Source organism: Typha latifolia, chromosome 10 (assembly GCF_019914945.1).
Source record: "Typha latifolia isolate L0001 chromosome 10, TyphaL0001v2, whole genome shotgun sequence".
Classification (NCBI taxonomy): Eukaryota; Viridiplantae; Streptophyta; class Magnoliopsida; order Poales; family Typhaceae; genus Typha; species Typha latifolia.
The window spans coordinates 3,886,975-3,912,935 of NC_133095.1; the positions used below are offsets into that span (position 1 = coordinate 3,886,975).

At 35.8% G+C, this 25,961-nt stretch overlaps 2 protein-coding genes and 1 non-coding gene across 3 annotated transcripts; 2 read left to right on the plus strand and 1 right to left on the minus strand.

Moving 5' to 3' along the window:
- Window positions 1-1,015: 1,015 nt before the first annotated feature.
- On the plus strand, window positions 1,016-12,329 carry LOC140796332 (uncharacterized). Its single transcript, XM_073149324.1, has 9 exons — window positions 1,016-1,240; window positions 1,356-1,470; window positions 4,405-5,348; window positions 5,865-7,656; window positions 7,754-8,030; window positions 8,150-8,280; window positions 8,937-9,766; window positions 10,125-10,237; window positions 10,932-12,329. Exons 1-9 carry the CDS (start codon window positions 1,187-1,189, stop codon window positions 11,221-11,223), a joined length of 4,548 nt encoding a protein of 1,515 aa, XP_073005425.1. The 5' UTR covers window positions 1,016-1,186; the 3' UTR covers window positions 11,224-12,329.
- A 909-nt stretch (window positions 12,330-13,238) lies between these two features.
- TRNAR-CCG (transfer RNA arginine (anticodon CCG)) lies at window positions 13,239-13,311 on the minus strand. The gene has a single exon. It is a non-coding gene; the product is annotated as a tRNA-Arg (tRNA).
- A 3,654-nt stretch (window positions 13,312-16,965) lies between these two features.
- LOC140796346 (protein PAT1 homolog 1-like) lies at window positions 16,966-24,752 on the plus strand. Its single transcript, XM_073149342.1, has 5 exons — window positions 16,966-17,519; window positions 18,290-18,444; window positions 19,178-19,234; window positions 20,666-20,735; window positions 22,401-24,752. The coding sequence occupies exons 1-5, from the start codon at window positions 17,435-17,437 to the stop codon at window positions 24,467-24,469; spliced, it is 2,436 nt and encodes an 811-aa protein (XP_073005443.1). The 5' UTR covers window positions 16,966-17,434; the 3' UTR covers window positions 24,470-24,752.
- The last annotated feature ends 1,209 nt before the right edge of the window (window positions 24,753-25,961 follow it).

The window sequence follows — 25,961 nt, forward strand, 5'->3', positions numbered from 1 at the left end:
TCTCATTTTCTTCTAGATCTCCTCTTGCAGTCTTGCTTCGTTTTTCTTTCCTTTTACCTTTCTGATGGCCTCTTCCTGTGTGGATAATGTAGCAAAAAAGAAAGGAAGAAGGGTTCACCAAAAACATTCTCCCTCTAATTATTTTGCCTAACAAATACTAGGGTATTTTAATAATTTAGGCACACTTAATTAAGTTAGAAAATTTAACCATCATATACTGATTTAAAGACTTTTAAGTATATATAAGTAAAGTGATTTTAGGTATTAATACATAGAGATAAAATATATTTTATTTTATCTTTATTTATTTTAAAAAGTAATCTTATGGATAAACTTGTGCTGTTTATCTATATTATAGACTAGAATAGTAAATATATTTCTCTTTTCTTCTCTTAATTATAACCAAACAAATGAGATAGGGTTACTTTCTCTTCTTTTATCTATATGGAAGTAAGTTAACTTGTAATTTACCTTTTTATTTTTGTCTAAACTACCCTAAGTACACCTTTTTCAATTTTCTTCTAAAAAATAAAATAAATAATTTTTTAAGTCACTTTTCAAAAATAAAGTTGGTTTTTTTTATAAAGTGATTTATTTTTGCCAAATTTTTTTTTATCAGAATTTTTTTTTCGGTAAAAACCCAATACTTATACAGTAAAAATTTACTCCGGACGGTGTTTTATTATAAAAATTGACTCGTATAAAAAAAATTTAATGGTTAACTACTCCTATCATTTATCCTCCGTGGATTTTAGTATGATTGCAAAGTATAATTTTTCATGACATATTTTTTGAGAAAATATCTTTTTATGACACATTAGAAATTGCAGGTTTAGATATATATATATATATATATATATATATATATATATATATATATATATATATATATATATATATATATATATATATATGTATGAATTTTCGTCCATTTGCGAATTAAACAAAATGTGGGGGTGTTTTCTGAATTTTTTTAATGAAGAGTTAATATAACTTTTAAGTGTGGCTTTGACACGGCTTTTCCCTTAAGAGGTGCACGTGCGAACGAAGGGTTTAAGTGAGGCTTTTCCCTCTCCTCCAAGGCGGCGTCCGTCCCGGTCCATCAGGAAAACCCTAACCCTCAATCTCCAAGAATCTCAAACACTGACCCTACGCCGACGTCGCGGAGCTCTCTCGCTTCTCTTCCATGGCGGGAGACGTAGCGTTGGGCTCCGAATCCCCTAATCCTTGCTGTGCGGAGGTAAGCATCTTCTCGCGTTCGCCTTCTTTCTTGATCTAAGATTTGAACCATCTTGTTGTTTCCTTGACGGGCGATGCGCTCTTTTCTTTTTGTTGAAAATTTTCATCTGGATTAGATAAGGAAGAGGTACCAGAAGCTGGAGGAGAAGAGGAATGCTCTTCGACAAGCCGTGAAGCTTCTGGAGCAGCAAACTGATAAAATTCTCAATGAGAACGCCAATCTCAAGAAGAGTAAGTCGAATAACTTTTCATAATTGTTCTGGACTATTGCAATGTTCCGTACATTGATTGCAGCTTCGTTAGTTTTGGTGTTTCCGTTGGAAGAATTTGAAGTCCGAGATTTTGATCACCCTAACTGCTTAGGGTGTCTGAGTACTGCCAAAATTAGTGTATAATTTTGAATAAGCCAAGATCAATAAATAGTATTCCTCCGTAGGTGATTGCAGAATCTTGTGTGGCCCTAAGGCGGGAGGAGAACGGCATCTCCTTCTTTTTCTTTATGCTGATGAAGGTTTTACAACCTCTCTAAAACGGATATGAGACAATTTCACTGAACACGGCAAAATATCAAGAAATAGTGTTTCTCTGCAGGTGATTGCAGAATCTTGTGTGGCCCTAAAGCGGGAACCCTGGTCTTATCTGGCAGCGTCTTGGTTATAGGACTGAGAAATATAGCCTAGTTATCTTGAAAGTTCTGGCTTTTGTTTATCTTCTTGTTCATTATCTTGTTGTTGGGCTGGTAACCTTATCGGAGGATGAAAATTGTTTGATGGACTGGTAACCTTATCAAAAGTTGAAACTGCGGCATTTTTGGTACTTGATAGATTTATTTATCATATCCAACTAATTAGCGTATCTAGATTGCTATATCTACCAAGGCAGTTCTCCTCCTGTTGTCAAATATGTTATTCTACCCCGTATTCTCCATTTCAAGCCGCCACTCCTTTTTATTGTAATATGTATAACTATCATAGTTTTTGCCAAACATTTTTTTCTAGACTAACTCGTATATCGGAGTCTCGTAATTTACACCCTTTTCCACCATTATTTGCATACTAAGATCACTTTCCAGACATACATTCCTTCTTGTTTCCACCACATAATTTTGTATCACCATTCTTGTTGCCCCATAGTTATATCATCCCCAAAGCATTGCGATTGTTGCCGTTTTATATCAAGGGCTTGATTAAAACTATGCTAAGTGTAGTAATCAAGATTTGAAAAATCGAGATTGAGATTGAGATTGGGATCGGCCTTTCGAAAAAATGATATGTATCAGCCGGATCGGTCGCCCAAATCAAATTGGATTTTTTAATTACATAAAATTTTAAATATTATTTTAAAAATGCAGAAAATTTTCTAAAAATTTAGAAAACATGATAAAAAAAAGAAAATGATAATTATTCACATGAGTCTTAAAAATTAAATAAAAGTATTAACTTACTCAAAAGTTAAAATTCGATAAATACCGAGTTGGTTCTCGTAAATCCCTATGGTCGTCATCGTAATCACCATAAATTTGAAAATAATGATGTCTAGAGTCTGGTGCTCCAAAGAGTACTTGCATCATATCATTCATATCAAATAAATTGTGTTGTCTCTAAGGAGGATAATAGTCAATATATGAATCTTGTGTCTGAGGACATTGAGGAGGATATTGAAGAGGATAATAACCACTATATGGATCATGTGATTGTTTCAAACAATAAATACTTGATGAACTATAGTTTGTTGGAGTTTATTGGAGTGAGATTTATGTTGTCGGAGTTCGTCGAAGTTCGTTAGAGCTAGATCTCTCCATTAAAAAGTGGGAGTGAGAATGAAAGAAGAAATGAGTGAAAAAGAGAGTGAGAAGAAAAGAGCAAAGAGAGAAAGAGGAAGAGTTTGGGGACATCAATAATTGATTACTTTGGGTCATATCCAGGTCAAATCCATGATGGATCTAGCCCGATTTGATCAAAACTGGTCAATCATGGCCGATCCTGGTCGATCCTAGTCATTTGACTAGGATCGGCCATAGATCGGGATCGGGTCTGCCCGATCCCAATCCGACGAACCTTGGTAGTAATTCATTTATTTCAGATTTATTCTCTGATAATCTATGTCTTTCTCAGCATATTGGTTGAACCATAGGTCTAATCTTGCTTTGACCCATGTGTGCTTGCTGTATGAATTTTTATTCATCCTTTTTTTTGCTATCAAGGGCATACCTCTACTGTCGATGTGAGTTTGTGCATATGCAGAATTTGTGGAAAATGGAAATCCATTTCAACAACCACATTTTTGTTAGTCAGGTATTAGTTTAGGATCCTTCTACTATATTTTATTGGGATACATTTGCAAGCTTCTATTTGTCGGATCCTCAGGTGGTCATTGCTGCAAGTGTGCATCTTGTAATGATGACTTAGACTGCTTCTTCCTTTATTACTTCTCCTATCTATGTTTTATAGAAGCTAATCAGGACATCCATCCATTTGATCTTTTCCTCAGCTTCTGAATAATAAAATTTAGAAAGCTTACATTGCTATATAATTCCTTATTCTTTTAATTAACGAGGAACATATTAGTTATACGTCACTTATTAGTGCTTGTCCATATCATCCAGAATGTCTAATTCCACAAGATGAGTTAGTGCATTTTCTTTTTGTAACAGATTGAGGATAACCTTTTTGTCGGCATTGCAATTGATATTCCAATTTTTGTCATATCAGATAAGGATTGTTAAACTCGGGGCTTTTGCAATTGGTATATTTAGTTTTTTGATTTAGCATATAAAACTAAGTATATATATATTTTATAGCTGATGTACATTTTGTTATAATAGAATACATATAATTTATATATGCGGTGCACACTAGGATCCATTATTACAAATAATAAAACTAAATGCAATTAAATTGCAAAAGCCCCTGTCAAACTTTCATCACTCATGTCTAACATGCTGTAGATTTGAATATAGATGGTAATCATACGACTGGCATGGAGTCTAGATAAAGCTTGTAATTGTTAACTGAATATTTTCTTGAATTATTTAATACTCAGTTTATTTCAGGACTGTATTTTTAATTACCAGCAGGTTTGTTATATTATTGATCTTATGTTATTTGCTTCATTTATTAGACTATTCCCTAATAGTTTCTTCAACTATAAACTTATGCTGATTAGATTATGAGGAGGAACGAGTGCAAGCTTATCTAGAGAGAGAAGCAAAAGAAAAGGAATTCAGTATCAGAACTATGTTGGAGAAGGAACTCAATGAGTTAAAGGCACAAAAGTCTATATTTCAGGAAACTGGAAGCTTTGAAAGAGATGAGAGTAGGATGCGCATGCTGGAGCTGGAGTTAGAAATCAAAAGAGTCAAAGAACTTTTGGAGGCAGAGAGAAAGCAAAGTGATTCTGAGAAGAAGAAGGTTCTTGAAGAAAAGAAAAGATCTGCAGAAGCATGGAGGCTGGTAAAATTAGAAAGAAGTAAGTCTGAAGAAGAAAGAAGGCTCGCAGATGTAGAGAGGAAAATAGCTGAGGAATGTAGGGCTAACTCTGAAAAGATGAAAAGTGAAGCTAACAAAGTGAGAGAGCAGTTGGTTGTAGAGATCCGCAAGGCGGAAGATGCAAATAAAAAGGTTGAAGTAGAGAAGCACAAGGCAAATAAAGAAAAGAAGCATGCCGATTCAGAGAGAGCAAAAGTAGAAGAGCAGAGGAGGCTCATGCAAATTGAAAGGAAAAAAGCAATGGAAGAAAAAGCATGTGCAGATAATTTGCTCCAAAAGTTGAACGAGGAGAGAAAAAAGAGTGAGGATTTGCAAAACAAGATCAAGGATAACTTAACTACTGGAAGAGAGAGGATTTCATCATGTTGTAGGGATGGAAGATGCAATAGTCAGATAATTATTGAAAGTGCTGATGTAAAGCTTCTAAGAGAGCAACTCAAGCGGAAAAAAGAGCAAGTGAAATATGCAAAAAGAATATTAAAGCTAGAGAAAAGTAAAAATACTTTGATTAGACAAGAACTTCGTCGATTGAAACAAGATTTCCTAAACATATCATGCCGATTTAACATGCTTGACAACCATCTCATTGATAGCATTGAAGGTATTGACCACCCGGCAAAGGTTTGTATCCAATAAATTACTGAATTGCACTACTTGAAAGATGATAGTTTTATTTTTTTGAAGGTAAATTTCCTTGCATTTGTTAGTTGGTATTTAGTTATATCTTGAACGACTGCTTAGAGTACGTGATACTCTGGACTCATTTTCTGTGACGACTATTTCAACCTCTTTTTCATTCTTTAGAATGACAATTTTTTTCTCTTAAGCTTGTCTGCTTTGATGCCCGTTGATGCATCTATACATCTTCTGTTCTATGTATTTCTCCCCTACCTCTGCTTGCACCAATTTTTTCTCTGTACTTCTGAAATGATGATAATGCATGGAATATGCTATATATGAATTGCAACTTTTACCATACTTATCTTGTAAGGCATTCCAAGTGTTCTACTGGTTTTTGACTTTTTCCTCAAATATTTTGCTTGCTGTCATTATTAGCTTTTAATTCCAGCAAAGCTCTTAGATGCTCTTTAGCTGTTTTCATTGACTCTGAGCAACTGATTTTTTTTTTTTTGGCAGGTCAAGGAACATTCAGAGATATGGGGTTATAACTTGCAGAATTGCCTTTTACCTCCTAAATCAGTCAAGGAGCAAGGTGTTGGGTTGATGAAGACGTCCTGTTTGAGTTCGTTAAATTATTCTCATTCCATGAGAGAATGTACTGACCTCCAATTATCTAGGGGAAGCTGTACAAGACCAACCTCAGGTATTAGTTCTGAGTTAGAGCTTCCAGTTGGAGGCTCCCTCGGAAAGAAGTCACAAAACTCTGCAGCATGTTCATATCCCACATCTTTTTCTGATAGAACATTCATGGGCTCACAGGGAAAGGATACTTCTTTTGCTAATTCATCAACAGAATTACGAAAGAACTCCAATTGGAGATCATCCATCATGAAGTTGAAAGTGCCTAAAACTATACAGAATCAAAATATAAGTGCTGTAGGGAAGGAGACTGATAGAAGATCTCTTCAAGAAAATGAAAGAAATGTATGCTTGAGGTCGTCCATTCCTGATGCTGTGAACATTATTAATCAGATGTCTAAAGGTAGCAGGAAAAAAAGGAGGATACAAGATACTTTGGACTCTGTAGCCCGGATGTATTGTGAGGATGATGAGTTGCATTTGAAGATAAGGGAGAAAGTTTCAGACTTAAAAATTCTTTTGGCGTTTAAAGCTTGTCTTCCTCCTGCAAAGAAACAGATGGTGTCCAGTGAAGGGGGTTTTCAGGTTGAAAATATTGGTCTAGTCAATGCAAAGTCTAACAACATCAGTAGCAACGCAGAAACAAATCGGCAGACAACTGAATTACGAAGTAATGTTGAGCCTGGCAATCAGAACCATGGAAAGACATATAGTATGGGCAGTAATAGAGTTTCGGGTGTTTCTAGTGGAACTACAACACCTCTTTTGGCAGGAGAAGATGCTGTTTTCACAGAGAGACCATCTTCTATTTACAGTAGTGATTGGCCTTCATTCCTTTGCTTTGAGGAGATGATATGCCAGGATTTTATGAAGCTACTTGATCTGGATAATGATACTGAGGAGAGAAGGTATAGAGAAGCAATAGAAATGCCTATTTCACCAACTTTGCCTGCAATTGAGTTCCCTAACATCGAACAATCTATAATAGAGGACTCACACAACATGGTAGAAGGGATGTTTAGTAAGTTCGAAACAGAGGGTAATGTTTTCATGGCTGATTTTGATGTCATTGATTTGGAGATTAATTCCAATCAAGTGAAATCCAAATCTTCTAATTCTCAGGTGCTGTGTTTGGACAAAAGTGTAGGTTCAATATCCAAGACCAACTTGAACCACAATGATTTGCTGGATGTAACTGAGCGTCATCCTTCTATTGTCAAACGTGATAGTAATCTTAGTGTTAAGCAGGTATGTGCCGCTAACAAATGCAACTACTTAACGGATATTACTAGTGCTGCACAATCAACCGTGGAACCAAAGAATGTCGAGGAGTTTAAGACCATTCCCAATTGTCTTTTAAGTCATAATGAGATTCTAAATTCAGAATCCTTTGATGGTTCACGGTCAGGATGTTCTGATGAACCATTATGCTTAGGAAGCACAACCAGTAGCTTCTCTCAGTCCTTGTCACATTCTGAAAAATTACCTCAGAGTTTATGTTCTCTGAACTGCATTTCTGATATCCATGATACCTCAAGGAATGTATCTCTCTCTGCCATTGAGAATAATGAAACACTTGAATCTACAAAAGATGCAAAGAATGATTGCATGGAATTGCAAATTTCAGGAAGACAACTTCTTGATTGTCACATCAGTGCTCAAGGTGTCGGTAAGTGATATAACAACTTTTCCTAGTGCTATTTAAGTTTCTATTTTAGATTGTAACTCATGAGACATACTAACTGTTTCTCTGAAAACATTGACAGAAGAAAACTTTCAAACTGGAAATTCTAGTCCAAGTACAGAGACAGGAGCTGCTAAGCAGATGGCTTTATCCACCATCAATACAGTGGGAGACAAACATGGGGGCTATGATGAACCTGAGAGAACTGCTAAGTATTTTGTAATGTTCTCAAATATGAAAGAGAGAAATCTAGCAAGGATAGTTCACTATGTGAACACAGTAACCAATATCTCTCAGAAAACTGTTGTTGATGCTGAACTGCTCCGAAAAATAGCGTCAGAAACAGAACTTCTACCAGAGTAAATTATTTACTGTCATTAATTTTAAAACTCAGTTTAAGACCCTATTGAATTTATCTTATTGAAATTAACTGATAATTAACATTGTACCTAAGTGGAATTTTATCTTGCATCTATAGGGAAAAGGCTTCCATCTCCTTCTCATTACTACTGTGCATTATAGTTGGGATGCCGGGAGCAAGTTCCAGATTCACCATGAATGGAGATTTTGCTCTTTCCGCTGGTTCTTTTGCATCTGAGATTAATAGAGGTTCTCTTCTAATTAAGTTTTGTGTGTAATGTTTATCATGCGACTATAAGCTTTTGTGGTCACTTGTTCTGAATTCTGATAGATGATTATACATGGTTTCCTACAATATGTTTCATGTCATAGTTTTTTCACCTTTCAATTCATTTACTGATTCCTTTAGTTGGTTCACCTGGAGATAATTCATGTGAAAACTGTCTTTCAGCAGTAATCTCAGTATTTACAGTTTCCAAATTCTCATTTGCATCTCTAACTTTATAATTTCCATATCTACAATGGTACCATGCCTTATTCTTAATCTCTTTTTTCGTATGGGCTTAAAATGGATCATTATGATTGGTGCATAGAAGATCTTAGAGGAACTGTATGCCCAACCGAGTATACCAAAGGATCTTTTTGAGTAGTTAATAGTTTACAATGTAAGTGCAAGAGGTGTTTTTATCATGAAAAACAATTTAGCTGAAACATATGGACCTACGGATTTTGAGAGAGCATCTTTTCCTGAATTCAACATTTTCATTTTTTCCATTTGTATAGATGTGTTAAGTAAGGGAAGTTCTTGATAAAAAAACTGGATGTTATCCTTCCCCACGAAATATATTTTTGCAGCATCCTTATTTATTGGAAATCGAAATAATTACTGTTTCCTGATCTTGCAGTGATACCCGATGGAGAAAGCATATGCTTAAGTTTAGAAAGTTGCCTGTCAGATGTCCTTGTTGGCCTAATTGAGGACTTCCTTTTTAACAAAGAAGTTCTGATGTACAATGACAGACAGTATGAGTTATCTTCTTGTTTTCCACCACGCAAGTTTTATTTGCTGGATGGAAGTGATATGCATATGTACTCTACAGCTGCAACGACTGATCAACTTGTCTGTGGTTGCGTTATATTGGCTTCCATTTGTGCAACAAAAGATCAAATATATATTGTTCTGGATACTTCCTATAGAATTCTTCGAATGGGTAGGAGTGATCCATCTTGGACTCTGTTGGCGCTCCATGTTTTTGCTTCTATATGTGGGGAGAAACTTTTATGTATGGATAATGACAGTTCATTTGTAACTGCCATAAGATTGTTGGTTTCACTGCTTGAGAACAGGCATAAATCTTCATGTCCACTGTCTTCTCTTAATTCAGCATATCTATCAACAGAGGTTTCACCTTGTGAGCAGTGCCCCTTTATGGTGGATACAGTTTGTATGGACAACTTTGTATGTTCCCTGCTGGATCAGATGCAAGTTTATTGTTTCTCTAGTGTTGAACATTTAGATGCAGACAGATCAACTGCTCCTTTAATCTATGAAATCCCAATGAGAGATGGAAAAACAAAACATAAAAGTGAACCGGTTGTATATATTGATTGTCATGAAGGTTGCAATATATACAAATATGGAAAGCTCAATGCTGATCAGGTTGATTGTTTTGAAAAAAGGTTGTGCTACCTTACAGAGATAATATCACTGGTTGAGCTTGTTGGGTGCTACATGGTATGAACTTTTCTGTGAGCTTGCGTTTACTTCAATTTTTCATAATTTTATAGGACATTCATCTATTAAATTTTAAACTTCAGTTATCTGTGAATTTGAATTTAATATAGTTGAAATGGAACACATTTATTATATGATTAGATTTGGTTGCACCAAGGCACAGTTATGTTATTTTAAACTTCAATTTGAATTGTTAAAACTCCTAATTCAGCATTGAAGTGTTTTTGGGATTGTGCAATGTGAATTACTAAAGGTGGATGAGAGACAGTTTTGGGGTTGTGCACTGCAATTTTTTTTCTTGAGCCATATGTGGAAAATGATAGTAAGAATCTTTTTTTTTTCATGTTCTTTCTTTTAGAGTTGGGAGTGGACATACAACAATGTGGTGATTCGTCTTCTGGATATGTTGGACTCGTGCAGATTTAATGGGCCTTTAGCTGCTCTTGTTGTCCTAGTAGGTCAACTGGGAAGGTATTCTCTTTCAAGTTTCAACATTGCTGGCATTGTTTCCTCTTACATTGAATTTTGCATTTGCATTTAGTAACATTTTATTTTTATAATGTTAACTATCGTTCAAGAGTCATGATGTTGATAATAGAGGGAATGGGTACCATTTACCTATTTCCTACTGATTATGTTCATAGAAAGCTTTCAATATAAAGTGTTCTGCATGCTTTTTTATTATAACGCGTTGCTTTTGTATTTAGTAGTTGCGGCATTAACTTTTACCTAGTTAGTACATGTGCTTTTGTTATGTTTCAATGGTCCAAATAGTGAAGGGAGGTCGGGATGGGTTTGGTAGGTGGGTATGAGGACAGATTATCACGAGGCTCCTAAAAATATGGGATTTGTCAAGGCAAGATGTGTGCTGCCTTACCTCCATTATCTAGCAAGCTATTTTGATTGTTCACCTAGGGCCCTCACTGTCATCACATAGGGTGAATCCCTTGGCTAGATAGATGGCCCCCTTCTGTTCTTCCTATTGTTGGACACGTCGTGGACACCAACATTGTGTCCATGTGGTACATAAAGTGTTTTATTGCAATCTATTGGTTGCTTGCATTTATTATGCCAATTTCATCAGAGGAACTTCGTCATAGGGTTTAATGAGGCACCTTTTGCTTTCTATGTCCTTATATCCTCATAATACATTGTCAATTTCCAGGTTTGGTGTTGATGATGGTGGTTATCATCAGAGTGATATTGCAAAGATGAGAGGCAGATTGTCCTTGTTTATAGAGACAAATACTAGTGGAAAGGGAAGCTTTACTGTACAGCTTTCAGCTGTTGGCTCTTTGCTCAATCTTCTTCCATTTACGCTTAAAGAAATTGTCAACATAAAAGATGTGATTCCACTGGATAAAAGTCTATTTGACCATGCCATACAGATAAAGAAGTGGTTTGCTCAGTTAAGCAGAGAGCAGGAAATTCTATCTTGTAGTCTCTATACTGAATAGATGAAATGTGTTCATTTAATCATGACTTGACAAGTACACAGTTCTTAGCAATGCATCTCACTATATGATTCTTGGCCTATAGCATCAATCATGCCAGTTTCTCGGAGCTATGAAGATTATGACTCTTACCAATGTTTGGCTGCCATTCAGAGGAGACAATATTCTGTGAAATTGCCGAGTTAAAGTATTTCAACAGATGATTGCCCATGTACAAGAATCAAGATTTTATGGAGGCCATTCAAGTATGGAAGATGGAAGACACTATTTTCAATGCTGTTATTGATTCTTTCCTTGGGATTGGGTCATAGAGCCTTACTGTTAAAATGCAGTACCGCTATCTTTTCCTGGACTCAGGAGTCCCTATTAATTTTGGAAGCATAAATTTCAAAGTAGTGAATATTGTGCAGATTGGTTAATGCTAAAACTTATTATCTGGTGGTGATAGTGCATCTTCCAAGCAATTCCCTCCAATTCTGTCCCTGAGACTACAGTACTACTAATGTTTCTTGAAGAGGATACCAGATGAGTTTTCCATTTTCATCTGTAAGACTATAGGTACTATGTATATATATCTTGAAGAGGATTTGAGATGAGATTGGTCAGTTTGCTTTGCATTTATTTATGGCACTGAAGATTTCGATCATTGTGTCAAGTTGTGAATTTGACCTGTCATTATGCTTTTGCAAAAGAAACAACATGTCAAAGAGTTGTGTTCTTCATATTGCCGAGATTACTGACAGGTCGTGTATATTTTGGGAGAACATGATTTGAAGTTGTCAATTTGACTTGTCATTTTGCTTAACGGACATGTCAAGGTTTGTGTTCTCCACATACCGGGGTGTATATTCTGAGAGATCATAATTTCAAGTTCTGAACATGACTTGTCATTTTGCTTTTTGCAAACAGACATTTCTAGAGTTGTGTTCTCCATATGCCTGAGATTACTGATGAGCAAGTAATTGGGCTTGGTTGTAATTCATACATCTATTGATGCTCAAGGCTGGTGCTCAATTTTTTATCAACCGATTGGCAGTTTTGTAATTTCAAGTTTACAGTATCTGTTTGTTATTAATTTTAAATAAACAAGCACCAATTGGTTCGACCAATGATCTGTTTCTCCTCCATATTTGAGTTGGCTTCCATGGTTATTGATCTGCCTTGATTCTCATGTAAAGCTTGATGAATTGTATGCAGATTGCTTCCTTATAATAGGATTTTCTTAAGCTTGTCCAAACTGCTACTCTCACTATACATGATAACTAATTGAACCTTTGTTTTCACAAAGGTAAAGCGACTATATCTGAACATTCGTTTGTGTTTGGGCATTGTTTGTGTACATTTCTGTACTTCCTTTGCTTCATATATGCTCATCTGCTCCGTGCTTTGGTTAACAAGATAACTGCATGCATGAAGTTGTTAAATACTGAAGTTTCTGAAGCAATACACCTTTAGATGGCTTGGAAATTTAAGGGGCAGTACACTGTCAAGTGTGCCAATCTTGTTACATGGTGCAAGGGAGCTTGATTGCAAGTCTGACAGGTTGAGCAGGGATGTCATGACAGCCGGCTCTGCATAATAAGTATCTACCTTAAAGTTGTGATTCCTGTGTTGCTATTTTAGAAGAGAAGCATGAATTAATTCAGTTGATCATATATGATATCATCCTGTTAGATTACTGGAGTAATGTTGTCTTTTAGGATTTGGAATCCCTTTTAAGGATGTGGCATTGCCACACGAAATGAAAAATAACTGTAGCTCTTGTCTAAGCTGAAAAAGGAGGGATGGTATGTTCATACTAAGCTCTCAAAAACCCCAGCAGCATTCACGTAAGCAGCTCTTGGATTCTTTTGACATAAACGGAACGGAGCAACGTGGTAATTTTGAAATCGAACGCAATCATCCAGCAATCCAGATCCAATCCAATTTGTAGGGTGTTTTTGGTAATTTTCCTCAAAGTTAATATAAAAAAAACAGTCCGACTAACAAAAATTAAAAAATACATAAATATGCAGTTGCGATCGCGATGGGACTCGAACCCACAATCTCCCGCTCCGGAGGCGAGCGCCTTATCCATTAGGCCACGCGACCGTTGATAAAGAAATGCTTAATAAAAAGTTGATGATGATAGAAATGTTTAGCCTTTCCAGTGAGATTATGACATGAGTTCGTCTCTTCTCATTTCACGTTGTATTTTTGGATAAAATCTAGAATGAAACGAAATATTTTTTTCTGTTAATTTCTCAGAGAATTTTTCCTATCCAACTAGTGTTTGAGCATCACAATATAAGTACTAAATCCTTGTCTTAAAGATAAGATATTTTTTAATTATTTTTTTTTTGCATATGTCACAAGAGATTTGAGATGAGATATCTTAGCTTAAAAAGATTTTAGGTGTGAGTTTTTGTGAGATGACAATTTATCTTCCTGTTGTGTCAAATTAGTATCAGAGTCTAATCGAGTAATTTTTAATCTACAATCGTGAGTATTATGTCCGTAAAGAATTAAGGAGAAAATACACAGACATAACAACAACAACAACAACATGACGCAATTCTATTTAACTTAGCACAACAGATACCTAATCTATTGCAACATGTGTCTAATATCTCTCAGTAATTAAATTAAGATGAACAATAAATGAGAGAGACAATACCCATGGTTTATTTGATCCCATAACTAAAATTAAGAATATGCAATCTCATCTAGCAAAGCATTGTGAGATTGATTGATCCCATAACTAAAATTGGCCACAATATAATTAATTAAGACTTAAGATTTAATTGATTCTATAATTAACACCTGATCTTTAAGCTATTTGTAATTCGAACTCTCAATTTTTTTATCATTTAATATTCGTTATCATACTAAACTATAAACAATAAACATACTAAATAAGAATATTGGATTAGGGACACTAAGTTTTAAAATCAAACTTATTACGATGAAAGTGAAAGGAATTTTTATATCTAACATCCATTCACAAATTTATTTTTAAAATAACACCGTAGAAATTAATATTTTATTGTGGGCAAACGAGTAAGAACTTAGTTCTACGAGGAGTCACCCTGGAGTACATCATTGACACACAAATCCAAGAGCTTAGAGGGGCCGTCGGTGTCCGACCCCTCGGTTAAATAGCTCCAGCAATACCCCATCTCCTGGTCCATCACCAGCACGTTGATGCAGCACTGCGGCGTCGGCGCGGGGGAGCCGCCGGCCTCCGACGTGATGCGCCGCACCACCGTCGTCACGCAATCCCACCCCGCTCCGCCGCCGGATAACACCTTCCTGCACGTGCCCAACTCATCCGCTGGCAGCGGTGCGGTCGCCGTCGTACCGTCGGCAGATGCCAGCGCAACGAAGAGGAGGAGGAGGAGGAGGAGGAGGAAAAATAGAGGGATGGCGGCGGAGAGGTTTAACTTGGCCATGGTGAGGAGGAGGAGAACTAAGTTCGATTGGTGTTATATATATATAGGTAAATATATTAATGAAACGTAAGAGGATTAATTAATGGATTTCTTAATTTGGATGGTTTAACTCAATACTTGATGGAAGAATTCGAGTAACGGAAACAAACAATCTATAATTCTATATAATAACCATTTTTCCCCATTATCTATTATCTCTGGTAAAAATAAAAAGTTTATCGTTCATTAATTAGCTTTTCAAACTATTTATGGAACAGTTATTGCCGAAATTAATTAAATTAATGTTAGGAAAATGGTTTGATAGATTATTTATATTTTGGAAGAGAATTGTTTTCAGTGAAAGCGTTTTATTTGTCCTAAATAAAGAGATGTTCTGAAGTAATTAAATGGAGATATATATATATATATATATATATATATATATTAATTTTTCTGAGAGTGATATATCTTAATAAAATCTGTATAACTTAGAATATGGCAAAAAAGATATATAGTTGGCAAATAATATATAGTTACTATTATGTACTTATGTCTAAAATTATTTTTATCTCGTATACTTTAAAAAATCTTACAATTAGTTTTTCTATTCATAATTAAAGTGAGATTGTTAGTTTTATTATTTTAATACAATAAGGTCTCTTAATCTTTTTGTATATATATAGTAAAATGGTAATATATTTGAGTTCGCCACCTAGACCCATTTTATTTATTTTACCAAAATGCGTTGTCACTTAAATTTATTATCAATGAGATCTAATTCACTGTAATACTACAAAAATGCTAAACTAATCAGTTTAGCATTTTTACTATCAGAGTATTTTTTTTTGCCCTGATTGCTAAAATGCTAATTTAAAAAGATTTATATACATAAAACGCTAATCATAATAGTGTTTTAGTACATTATTAATATTTTCGTCTAAAAAATGCAGATCAGTTCAACATTTTTACTCTGTCTACAGTGAATTAGGCCCATTTAATAATAAATTTGAGAAATAATTTATTTCGGTAAAAAAATTTAGAAAAGAGCTAATTTGGTCAAAAACTCAAATATATTTTAGGAGGAATAGTAAAATTGTTCAAAAACTCACTGCAAATATCTATATAACTCTTCTTTCTCAGAGATTAAAATATTAAATATATGTCACTGATTTTAAAAATATATTAGGATACTTCTTGATCTAGATCCTCATATACAATGATATCATATAACATTAAAATTATTAATATTTTGTTGTCAGTTTCAAACAATTTATGAGGTAAGATGGTCTTTTCACTTTATTGGGGGCATTAAATTTGATGTAAAAAATATTAAATATAACAAAATTTCAGCTTAAAATTCTATCATCTTACCAACCGATAGAGTAATAATGCAATCGATTGGGTCGTAAATAACTTTGTAAATTCTGGCTAATTCTATTATCTTTGCCACCTAACCTTCTTATGAATAAATTTTTTTAAAAAAATTTTAGTAGCCGGCAAAAATTAAAAATTTATTAATATTATGGAGAAATTGTTTAGTGTTTTTGTAGCTTGGCTCTATTCGGTTGATGGCTCGGTAGTACAGTTAACTTCAGAGTAATTATTCAGCAATACATATAATTTAAAACCTAAACTAGACAGCTAAAAATTTGGTGGAGCCTAAGTGCCTCTGTATTTAAGGAATATTAATCTTTTGTCGAGCTCATATTTACCTTTCAGGCTCTTAAATGATAAAAAGAATAATAATAAAGATTTATTATTTCTAGCATCTCACGTTTTTATTGAGGAGAGAAAGAGACTGAGATAGTAGATAAACCGTCCATAAGTTCAACATTTTTTTTATGTGCTAAATTATAACAAAGTTTTATCTGATACTTAAGTTTAATTATACTAAGTCATTATCTACGCTCAGCTATTCATCTTCTAAATAAAGTATTAGTTAATTCAGCATTTTTGTTGATATTTTTATAACATAGATGCTAAGCTGATAAAATAGATCATATTTTTATTAAATTTTAAGAAATTTGTATATTACACTGTGCTATATCTGAACACCATAATTTAAATTTAAATTAACACAGTAAGAATATTCTATTTAACAGAGATATTATATTTCTAAAATAATTAAAATATTTATATTTTTAAAAGTAACTAAAATATTCTTAGTATAACTTGGTAATTTTTTTTAGTAGAATTAACTTAACCTGGAGCTTCAGTTAAGTCTAACTAAAGAATCTTTGTAAAATGTAAGGTGTAAATAATAATTAATTAAAAAGCAGGGTGTTATATGCAATTGCCCTTGAATTTAAGGTGTTGCTTACCTTGATAAAGAATCAAATAGAGCTGCGAGGACGACCGGATCGATAAAAATCTCCTAAAAAGAAAACAAAAAAAAATCTCTAACAATCACACACCATCTTCCCTACCCTTTTATGCTACTAAAAAGAAAAAAAGGAACAGGGAGAGGAGAGGAGAGGAGAGGAGAGAGAGAGAGAGAAGCCAAACTCATACTCTCTCACAAACCTCTCTGTCTCTTCCGTGTTGTTGTGTGAGCTATAACATCTCTCTACTTCTCTTTACTTTGCTTCGTTCTTCTCGATCTCGGTTCCTAATTTATATACGCCAAGCCCCAAAACCGAGCTCTTTCTCGCTGTTGCGCGCGCTCCCCACGTCTCTGCTGTCAGATCTCAGCTCGGGAAAACCCTAGCACTAGACCCGGATCGCAATCACTAGATGCACGTCGTCCCCAGGCGTCCGCTCTCCAAGGGTTTCAATTGGGCGAGGGTTTGAGCACCCGAGGTTAGATGGCGGGGCTGGAAACGGAGGGCGGGGTTTCAGGAAACCCTGACCTTTTTAACGATCTTAGAGGATTGGGAGACCCCGATGCAGGTGAGATCTTTAATTCTTCGTTTTGTACGAGTGGTAGCTCGATTCCTATGTTGCGATTTGATTTTCGTGCCTTTCTTTTATGAAATTAGAGTTGAAGTAGTGCGGTTAAGCTTGAGATCGATGGGAATCGTGGATAATATATATACTGTCGTTCCTATAGTGGCTTTTGTTGTTGTTGTTGTTGCTGTCGTCGTCCAAGATTAAGTATCATGTCTCATCTGAAAGGAATATTCACTTGATTGTTTTCCAGTAATTGTTTTCTTTGGTGCAGCATTTGGATTAGAGAAATCTAGGTTTTGTTCTTATTTTTTGTTTTGTTGGTCTCTAGTCTGGTTATTGTCTGATCCATCTTAATCATAGTCTCTTTGTTTTTGTGTTTTTTTTTTTTTTTTCAATTTTGATTATTTCGTCGCTCTTAATGCAGTTTTTGGTGTTAAATGAGTCTGGTTCCTTTTTTTGGTCCGCCATCGTCCATTTGGGTTTCTAATTTCAGTCTCTTTAGCGTAAGGGTGGGCCATTAGTTTAATATCATGTATAATTCTGGGCCATAATTTAATATTCTGTATAACTATAACCTTTTTAGTGTCTATTTGTGCATTTAACTCTTAAATGAACTTGGTGTGCTTTACCTCTTCCTCTTTTCTTATATAAATATTGATAAAAGAGTGCAGGTAGTTCTTGTGCTGATCTAGGGGCAGTTGATGTTTGTTTGTGCTTGATATCATTTTTCTGATGATGTAAATTTGTTACTTTATCCTGCTTCTGTGCAGATAACACCTGCTTTGATGCTTCACAATATGCATTCTTCGGTAAGGAGGTCATGGAGGAAATTGAATTGGGGGGATTAGATGATGATGCCGATGTTGGATTTGGTGGACCTGAGGACAAAGAATACCGCTTTTCTCCTGTTTGCGATAGAGAAGAGGTCATATCGTTTATACATATAGAAATGTACCCCGCTGCAAACCAATCATGCCCTTAATTACATTGCTGATAAATGTTTGCATCCAATGCCCTACTAGTTACTCTCCCTAATCCTTTGTATTTTGAGGTCTATTGTTGGTGTGTACTATGAAATAGCATACATTACATGTTTTGTGTATTACTTATTCTTTTCATCTTTATAATTTTGATTTCATGTATTTACTCCCGCGATATTTTTACTCATGCAATTAAAAGTTTTGGCAAACTAAACTGGTTAGTTTCACTCTTCATACTCTCAGTTGGAGACTCGCATACTAACTTTCTTTTTATACTCTGGATTTCCAGAGCATTAATGTTTCAAAAACCTTGGAGGAAATGGAAAAAGAAACATATATTCTTATAGATAACTTTATTTTACTTATCTTTTTATCATTAAGCTTTCTAATAAGTAGACTTTCTAATGTCACATGGTCGAAGAATTTGAATGAGGTGCTTGAAATAGATAAGCATTGTAACTTACTTAATTGCCTCTAATTTGCCTTTGCTGGTATTCTAGGCTATCTTTCAGTTTTTCTTGTTTTTATGCCATAGCATTCTCCTAGTTGCAGCATGTTATAAAAGCTAGTCTTTTCCTCTGCTGGATTTTGTACAAATGGACTGAAATACGTCTTATGACTCTTATTGTTTGAGAGGCTGGCTAATTTCTTAAGCAGATTATCATGTTCCATTTGCAGGTTGACGCTTTAGGCTCGCAATCTGATATTGATGATCTTACAACTACATTTGCAAAGGTTGGTTTCTGTTAGAAAATTTCTTGCTGGTACAATTGTTTGGCTATTTTTTTGCATATGTTATGGCTACTTGTGGTATATTCATCATTCTAATTTTTAAGATAAATTCTTTTGGGAAAAAAGAGAACAAATCTGCAGAAATGTTCTGAACCAATTTGTTTGAATTGGTTTTCTGCTGTCTTTTGGTTGTCTCAGTAACGACTACCAATAACTGCCTTGTACCCATCTTCTCCTATGATGATACATTTAAGTTTGGTCTGATGTTCAAAATGACCGACTTTGTAATAGTTTCTGTTCTAACTTTAACGCGGATTTTTGGCCTTCCAAAATGGTAATCTTGATCTATCAGGTGCTTTCCAAACATTTTCCTCTCAATTATGCAATTATCACTATGTTGTGCTTGGAAAATAATCCCACTCTCGGAATTATTTTTCTATTTGGTGTTTTTCTTTGCTAGGCTTTCAACTATTTGTGCAACTTACCCAATGGTATAATCTAATATACCATGGGCAGTGAAGCCTTCACGTGGACTAGGTTATATAACCATTTCGTTATATAAATCTTTTCTGCCAGTTTGGTGTCAACCTCCCTAGGAGTTTTTTTTTTCTCACATAATGGGTAGCACTTCTATTTTTGTTATATTTACTTATGTGTTAGTTTTGATAAGGACCTTATCATATACATCTTTAAGAATAGACAATTTGTAAAACCATGGATCTCAAAATTGGCCAATCTTGAGTTGGATCGAGATCGGCCATAACCGATCCCGATCCGGACCCAAAACTAGTCTGGAGACTGATTTCGGTTTGGGATCGGCTGGTTAGTCACAAATTTATCATCATCTAGTTGATAGATATTTGTCAACTTTTTGGGAAAGTATTTTAAAATTTCAGTAGCTATGTTGGTCCCTTCACTCTTGTCCACCTATAACATAACTTCTGCTTGGATTTCTTTTCATTTCATATCCTTCGCTGAGAATTTTTCCATTGTGAGCTGAAAGCAAGTTCATTTCATTGTTCTAACTTCTAAGGCATACTAGTACAACTTCTGGTAGAATTATTATATTGTTCATTACTTCCTCAAATCCGTAATGCATCAAACATAACATTTTAGCCTCTCAGAATGGTTGTAATGACATAATTACTAATTATAGGAAGTTTTTTGTTATTTATATTCTTACCTCCAATTTGTATCAATCCTGCAATATTGTATAGGCTTCTTTCATGTCTTATTTATTTTCAGAGGTTAGTGGAGATTGTTGCTTGGGAACGTGGGATCCTTTTAGTGCACTTGCTTAGATTTAGGCAACTGGTGATGTTTTTGCTTAGATTTAGGCAACTGGTGATGTATTTGACTCCATCATGTTATGCTCGTCTTGTTAGTTTTGTTTGCTATTTCAGAATTCCACAGTAATGCCTCTTTTTTTTTCAGTTGAACAGAGCTATTAATGGAACAAGAAATGCTGGAATTATTGGTGATAGAGGATCTTTTTCTAGAGAAAGTGAGTGACAATTCTGCATCTCTTAACTCCTTAAATTTTAGCATGCTTGAAGCTTAAATTAACAGTAGAACATTCAAAGCATGTCTTCTGGTATTGTGATTAATTCTTTTCTCATGCTGCCAGTTGCTAAGTTTTCTCAGTTTGTCTTTTAGCATCAGCACTAGTGCGTCCAACTTTTACAAGTTGATAAAGAAGTGATTCTATTCTGGAATAGCACATGAGAAATGTGAACTAAGTAATTGCTCTATCTTTTGCATATTGCAGAGAATGTGTTCAAAAGGTAAAGAGCTAAAGACATTGTATTTCATCAAATTCACTAACAATCATGAAATTAATTGCATTACAAATACATATAAAAGTTGTAAAACGAGAAGCATGATTTCCAAGGGAAATTTGACTTAACTGAGGTTTTGGTATATAAAAACTTAAAAGAACATCTATTGCCCCCTCTCCTACCAAGGCAGCTGTAGCACTTGCTTCTGAAATGGTTACTATAGACATGAAGGCTGAGATGGCCTTTTCTGGGTGGAACAATGGTTTCCAATGGGGAGGACTGAAGGAGAAAAATGGTATAGGTTTATGTACTTTTGTGACTGTCTTATTTTTAGTGGAACAATGGAAGGGAAGCTACATGGATTGAAAAATGGGATGCATGTTGAGTTCTCTAGTTTCACTTTTTAGTACCACCAGGAGAATTCATGCCTCGGAAAGGGATATGTTTGTATCATGATGTAATTCTGTTAGCTTCTTAACACCTCTCTTCACATGCACATACTGACAAGTGACAAATCATAGAGTCCTATTTATCTTTTAGAAAACAGGCGTGCTCAGATTGGTGCATGCTGGGTATTCTTTAATCTGGTCATTGGAAACTAGGGACTTAATTATGCGTGGGACCACATTTACATCATTGTATTTTCTAAATATATTTGATACGACTCAGATATATGTCAGGTTCTTATTTCTTTACCTGGTGGTTCTTCTTCTCTTCAAATATTCAACATATGGGGGATTGCAAGTCAGATTAGATAATGTATTCTCTTTTTGGGAGTTTGTGCATTTAATGACACTTCTCTAATCTGGATAGACAGTTTTCTTGTTCTCTTTTGGCTATGCTTTGTGAGCTAATTCGGAATTTATATTCTTACTTCTTAGGGTGGGCACTTTTTAGGAGTTTCTTTACTTTATGCATGGCGGGCTAATTCGGAATTTATATTCTACTTCTTAGGGTGGGAGTTTGCACCTTTAAGGCCACATCTTTAATCGTTTTCAATTTTCAGTGTTTGTGATACATTCAAAAATCATGTCTCAGTGCTGAGGATGACTGCAATACAGGGAAGACCTTGTGTTCCTCATTAATTCTTGGGATGTGAACAATCTTGAATTTTGGGTTATCAGAGAGTTGGTTGTCAACTCTTTGTACTCTGAAACTTGGTTGGTGAAAAAGTAGTTGCATATATCTCAAACTCAAAGTTCTTTTTGTCAAGTTTTTAGATATCATCAGGCATCATCGTACAAGATTCATGTTGTGTTTGAATGAACTTAGGGGAGATAATCTTTCACTTTAGCCCAATCTATGCTTCGTGTCCAATTACTTCTCAAACTCCAGAGCCGCATGCACTGGAGCATCTTTAGTGCTTCAACAATGTAACATTTTCTCTCCAGGTTCTTCAACTGCGGACTGGACTCAGGAGGCAGATCTTCCAAATTGGATAGATCAACATGCAGAAAACACTCAGGAAAGTAAACGATGGTGGTCACAACCACATCCTTCTGCAGCTCGGCTTGCAGAATCCCAACCACTGTACAGAACATCTTCATATCCTACACCACAACCGCATCACTTAAGTGAAGCAACTCCCACACCGAACTCACCATTCACGTCTTATCCTCCGCCAGGTGGGCGATCTAATTCTTCACAAAACCTTACACGCCATGCAAGCATTCCATATCTCTCTGGTGGTCTCCAGATGCCTGCCCCAAATTCATCTTTTTCTGGATCTCAGAATCATTTTGTTGGACTACCTCATGGATTGCATTATGGAGGAAACATGTCTTTTCCACCTCCAGGTCACTCAATTAATAGCCAACCTCAAAATCACTGGTCAAACCAAACTGGTCTGTTCACTGGGGAGCATCCTGATCTATTACCGAACTTGTTACAACAACAATTACCTCATCAAAATGGTTTGATGACACCACTGTCATTGTCTCAGCAGCAACTGCAGAGGTTACAATATGTCCAGCCAGCTCTTCCTCACTACCAATACTTGCAATCTCACCTCTTCAACCACCGTCCACAGATAATGAGCAAGTTTGATGCAGTTCTTGATATGTCTGAATTGAGAGACCAAAGATCAAAGCCATCACAAAGAGGAAAACAAAATACACGTTTTCCTCAACGATCTTCTGATACAAGTAGCCAGAAGAATGATAATAGCTGGCCACAGTTCAGATCCAAGTACATGTCAGCTGAAGAGATAGAAAGTATTTTAAGAATGCAACATGCTGCTACTCACAGTAATGATCCTTACATAGATGACTACTACCATCAAGCTTGTCTTGCAAAAAAGTCTTCTGGTTCCAGGCTGAAGCACCATTTCTGCCCAGCATCCATAAAGGATTTGCCTTCCAGATCGCGTGCTAACAATGAACCGCATGCGTATCTTCAAGTTGATGCACTTGGAAGGGTTCCTTTCTCATCCATACGCAGGCCTCGTCCTCTCCTTGAAGTTGACCAGCCTTTGGCAACGGGTGACAACATCCACGAACAGAAATCTTCTGTGAAGCCCCTGGAGCAAGAGCCAATGCTGGCAGCCAGAATCACTGTTGAAGATGGTCTCTGCCTTCTTCTTGACGTAGATGATATCGATCGGTTATTAGTGCTTAGCCAGCCACAAGATGGTGGCTTCCAACTGAAGCGGAGGCGACAGGTCCTCGTGGAAGGGCTTGCAGCATCACTTCAACTTGTTGACCCTCTTGGCCCAGGTAAACCTGATCATTCAGTTGGACTTGCCCCAAAGGATGACCTTGTTTTCCTTCGCCTAGTCTCTCTTACTAAGGGCCGGAAGCTTCTGTCACGCTACCTTCAACTTCTCATCCCTGGAAGTGAGCTCACTCGGATAGTCTGCATGGCTGTTTTTCGGCATCTGAGGTTTTTATTTGGTGGTTTGCCTTCAGATTCTAGTGCAGCAGAAACGACAACCAACCTTGCAAAGACTGTTTCTTCATGTGTACATAGTATGGAACTAAATGCCCTCAGTGCTTGTGTTGCTGCTGTAGTCTGCTCATCTGAACAGCCACCTCTTCGTCCACTTGGTTGTTCTGCTGGTGATGGAGCTTCTGTAATTTTAAAATCTGTTCTTGACAGAGCAACAGACCTTCTGACAGCTCCCCATGCTGCAAGCAATTATACTGTGTCAAACCGAGCCTTATGGCAGGCGTCATTTGATGCATTCTTTGGGCTTCTAACAAAGTACTGTTTGAGTAAATATGACAGTATACTGCAAATGTTGCTCATGCAGGCACCAAACGCTACAGTCATTGGAACTGAGGCAACTAGAGCAGTAAGTAGGGAGATGCCTGTTGAGCTGCTACGTGCGAGCCTTCCTCATACAAATGAGCATCAACGTAAAATGTTGCTAGATTTTGCGCAGAGATCTATGCCCATAGATAGTTTCAGTACTCATGGTGGTAGTAACGGACCTATAACTTCTGAATCAGTTCCTGGTTGATGCATCTGAAGAGAAACTTAACTGCTCAATTGCAGCATGATGTATCTGAGTTTTTTTTTCTACGTCATTTCTTATATTCAGACATGCATGCTTCTCAGTAAACTGAAACATGCTGCAGGTACATAGGAAACCACGGGACTGTGGCCATGTGTAGGTTTCAGGTGAAATCTCATACATTCCTTTGTCCCATTTTCGTTGGGTTATTTTTATCCTCTGCTATTATGGACATATATAGCCCATGCATTTATATATTCTATGGGAACTCTGGCTGTTCTGATCTGAAGTTTCTTCCGGGGCGCTTATTTTTACTGTTTTGTATTGCAATTTCGTACTGAAAGAGGCGTAGGAAAGCCGTACAGGTTATGCTCTGTTTACTGCAACCCTCCTTTCTCTTGTTTGGAAGGAGGTGGATGGTACCAAAGTAGTTATTTTGTCTTTTGGTTGGTCAGGGGAGCTTATCGTAAAGTTATATATGCGGAAAAGGAAAAAAGAATTGCCATTTCTTCTGATGTAGCCACTTTGTTAATTGTTAATATTATACAAATAAACTCTTTATCAAGGTGGATGGGTAAATGCATATCTCATGTTCTATTTGATTAGATACATGAGTTATTAAAATAACAATTTATTTGTGAAAGCTTGAGGCCTTGTGTTGTTCCTACTTTGCTCACTACTTAGAAGGATGGTTTGCATATTTGTTAGTAGTCAAGCTATCCATGGAACAACGTGACTTATTAACATGCTAGATATGATGGCTGAAGTTAGTTTTCTCTAATATTAAATGGAGAACAGAATGATTGGTGACGTCTCTTGGGCTTTTCAATGCTCCCAACACATTTGTTTAAGTCAAGAGATATGTACTTCAACTGTTCATGTGTAAATTCTTAGTGTTGGATCATCTGCGACATGTTTGCCTCACTCTTTGTATTGTAAATTCTAAGGCGACGATGAGAAGTGTTCTTTTCTCATTAATTGAGTCATATTTTTAGGATTTGTGGTCTCACCTGAAGGAGTCTGTTTGATCCCCAAAAGATGAAGATGAAGGCGATTATGGATTGGCTGAACTGCACAATATCTATGAGGTGTTTCATTCTCTTTGTAGTTTTTATCAACGTTTTATTTATGGGTTCAACACAATTATATCTCCTATTACAGACTGACTGCCTTAAAAAAGGTGACTTCCAATAGATACAGACTGCAACTAGAGCATTTGAGGAAATTAAGAAAAAAAATGATGAAAGCCTCACCTTCTTGACTTTTCTAAGACATTCGAGGTGAAATGTGATGTCTCTGAGATTGGAGTAGTGACATCTTTGATCAAGAATGCCGTCATGTTATCCATTTACAAAGAGTTTTATGCGGTTATTCAAACTTTATGTTATTCGTGTTATTATTTGCTTTCACATGAATTCATGCTATATTCCAACCGAGAAGCTATATGATATCTTATTTCTCAAAATTAAAAAAATATATTATACAGAGGTAAATCAAA

Coding starts and splice junctions, on each gene's coding strand:
- LOC140796332 (XM_073149324.1), top strand. CDS start 1,187: ATGGCGGGAGACGTAGCGTTGGGCTCCGAATCCCCTAATCCTTGCTGT. Junction 1,471..4,404: donor GAACGCCAATCTCAAGAAGA/GTAAGTCGAATA, acceptor TATGCTGATTAG/ATTATGAGGAGGAACGAGTG. Junction 5,349..5,864: donor GTATTGACCACCCGGCAAAG/GTTTGTATCCAA, acceptor TTTTTTTGGCAG/GTCAAGGAACATTCAGAGAT.
- LOC140796346 (XM_073149342.1), top strand. CDS start 17,435: ATGGCGGGGCTGGAAACGGAGGGCGGGGTTTCAGGAAACCCTGACCTT. Junction 17,520..18,289: donor ATTGGGAGACCCCGATGCAG/GTGAGATCTTTA, acceptor GCTTCTGTGCAG/ATAACACCTGCTTTGATGCT. Junction 18,445..19,177: donor CTGTTTGCGATAGAGAAGAG/GTCATATCGTTT, acceptor TTCCATTTGCAG/GTTGACGCTTTAGGCTCGCA.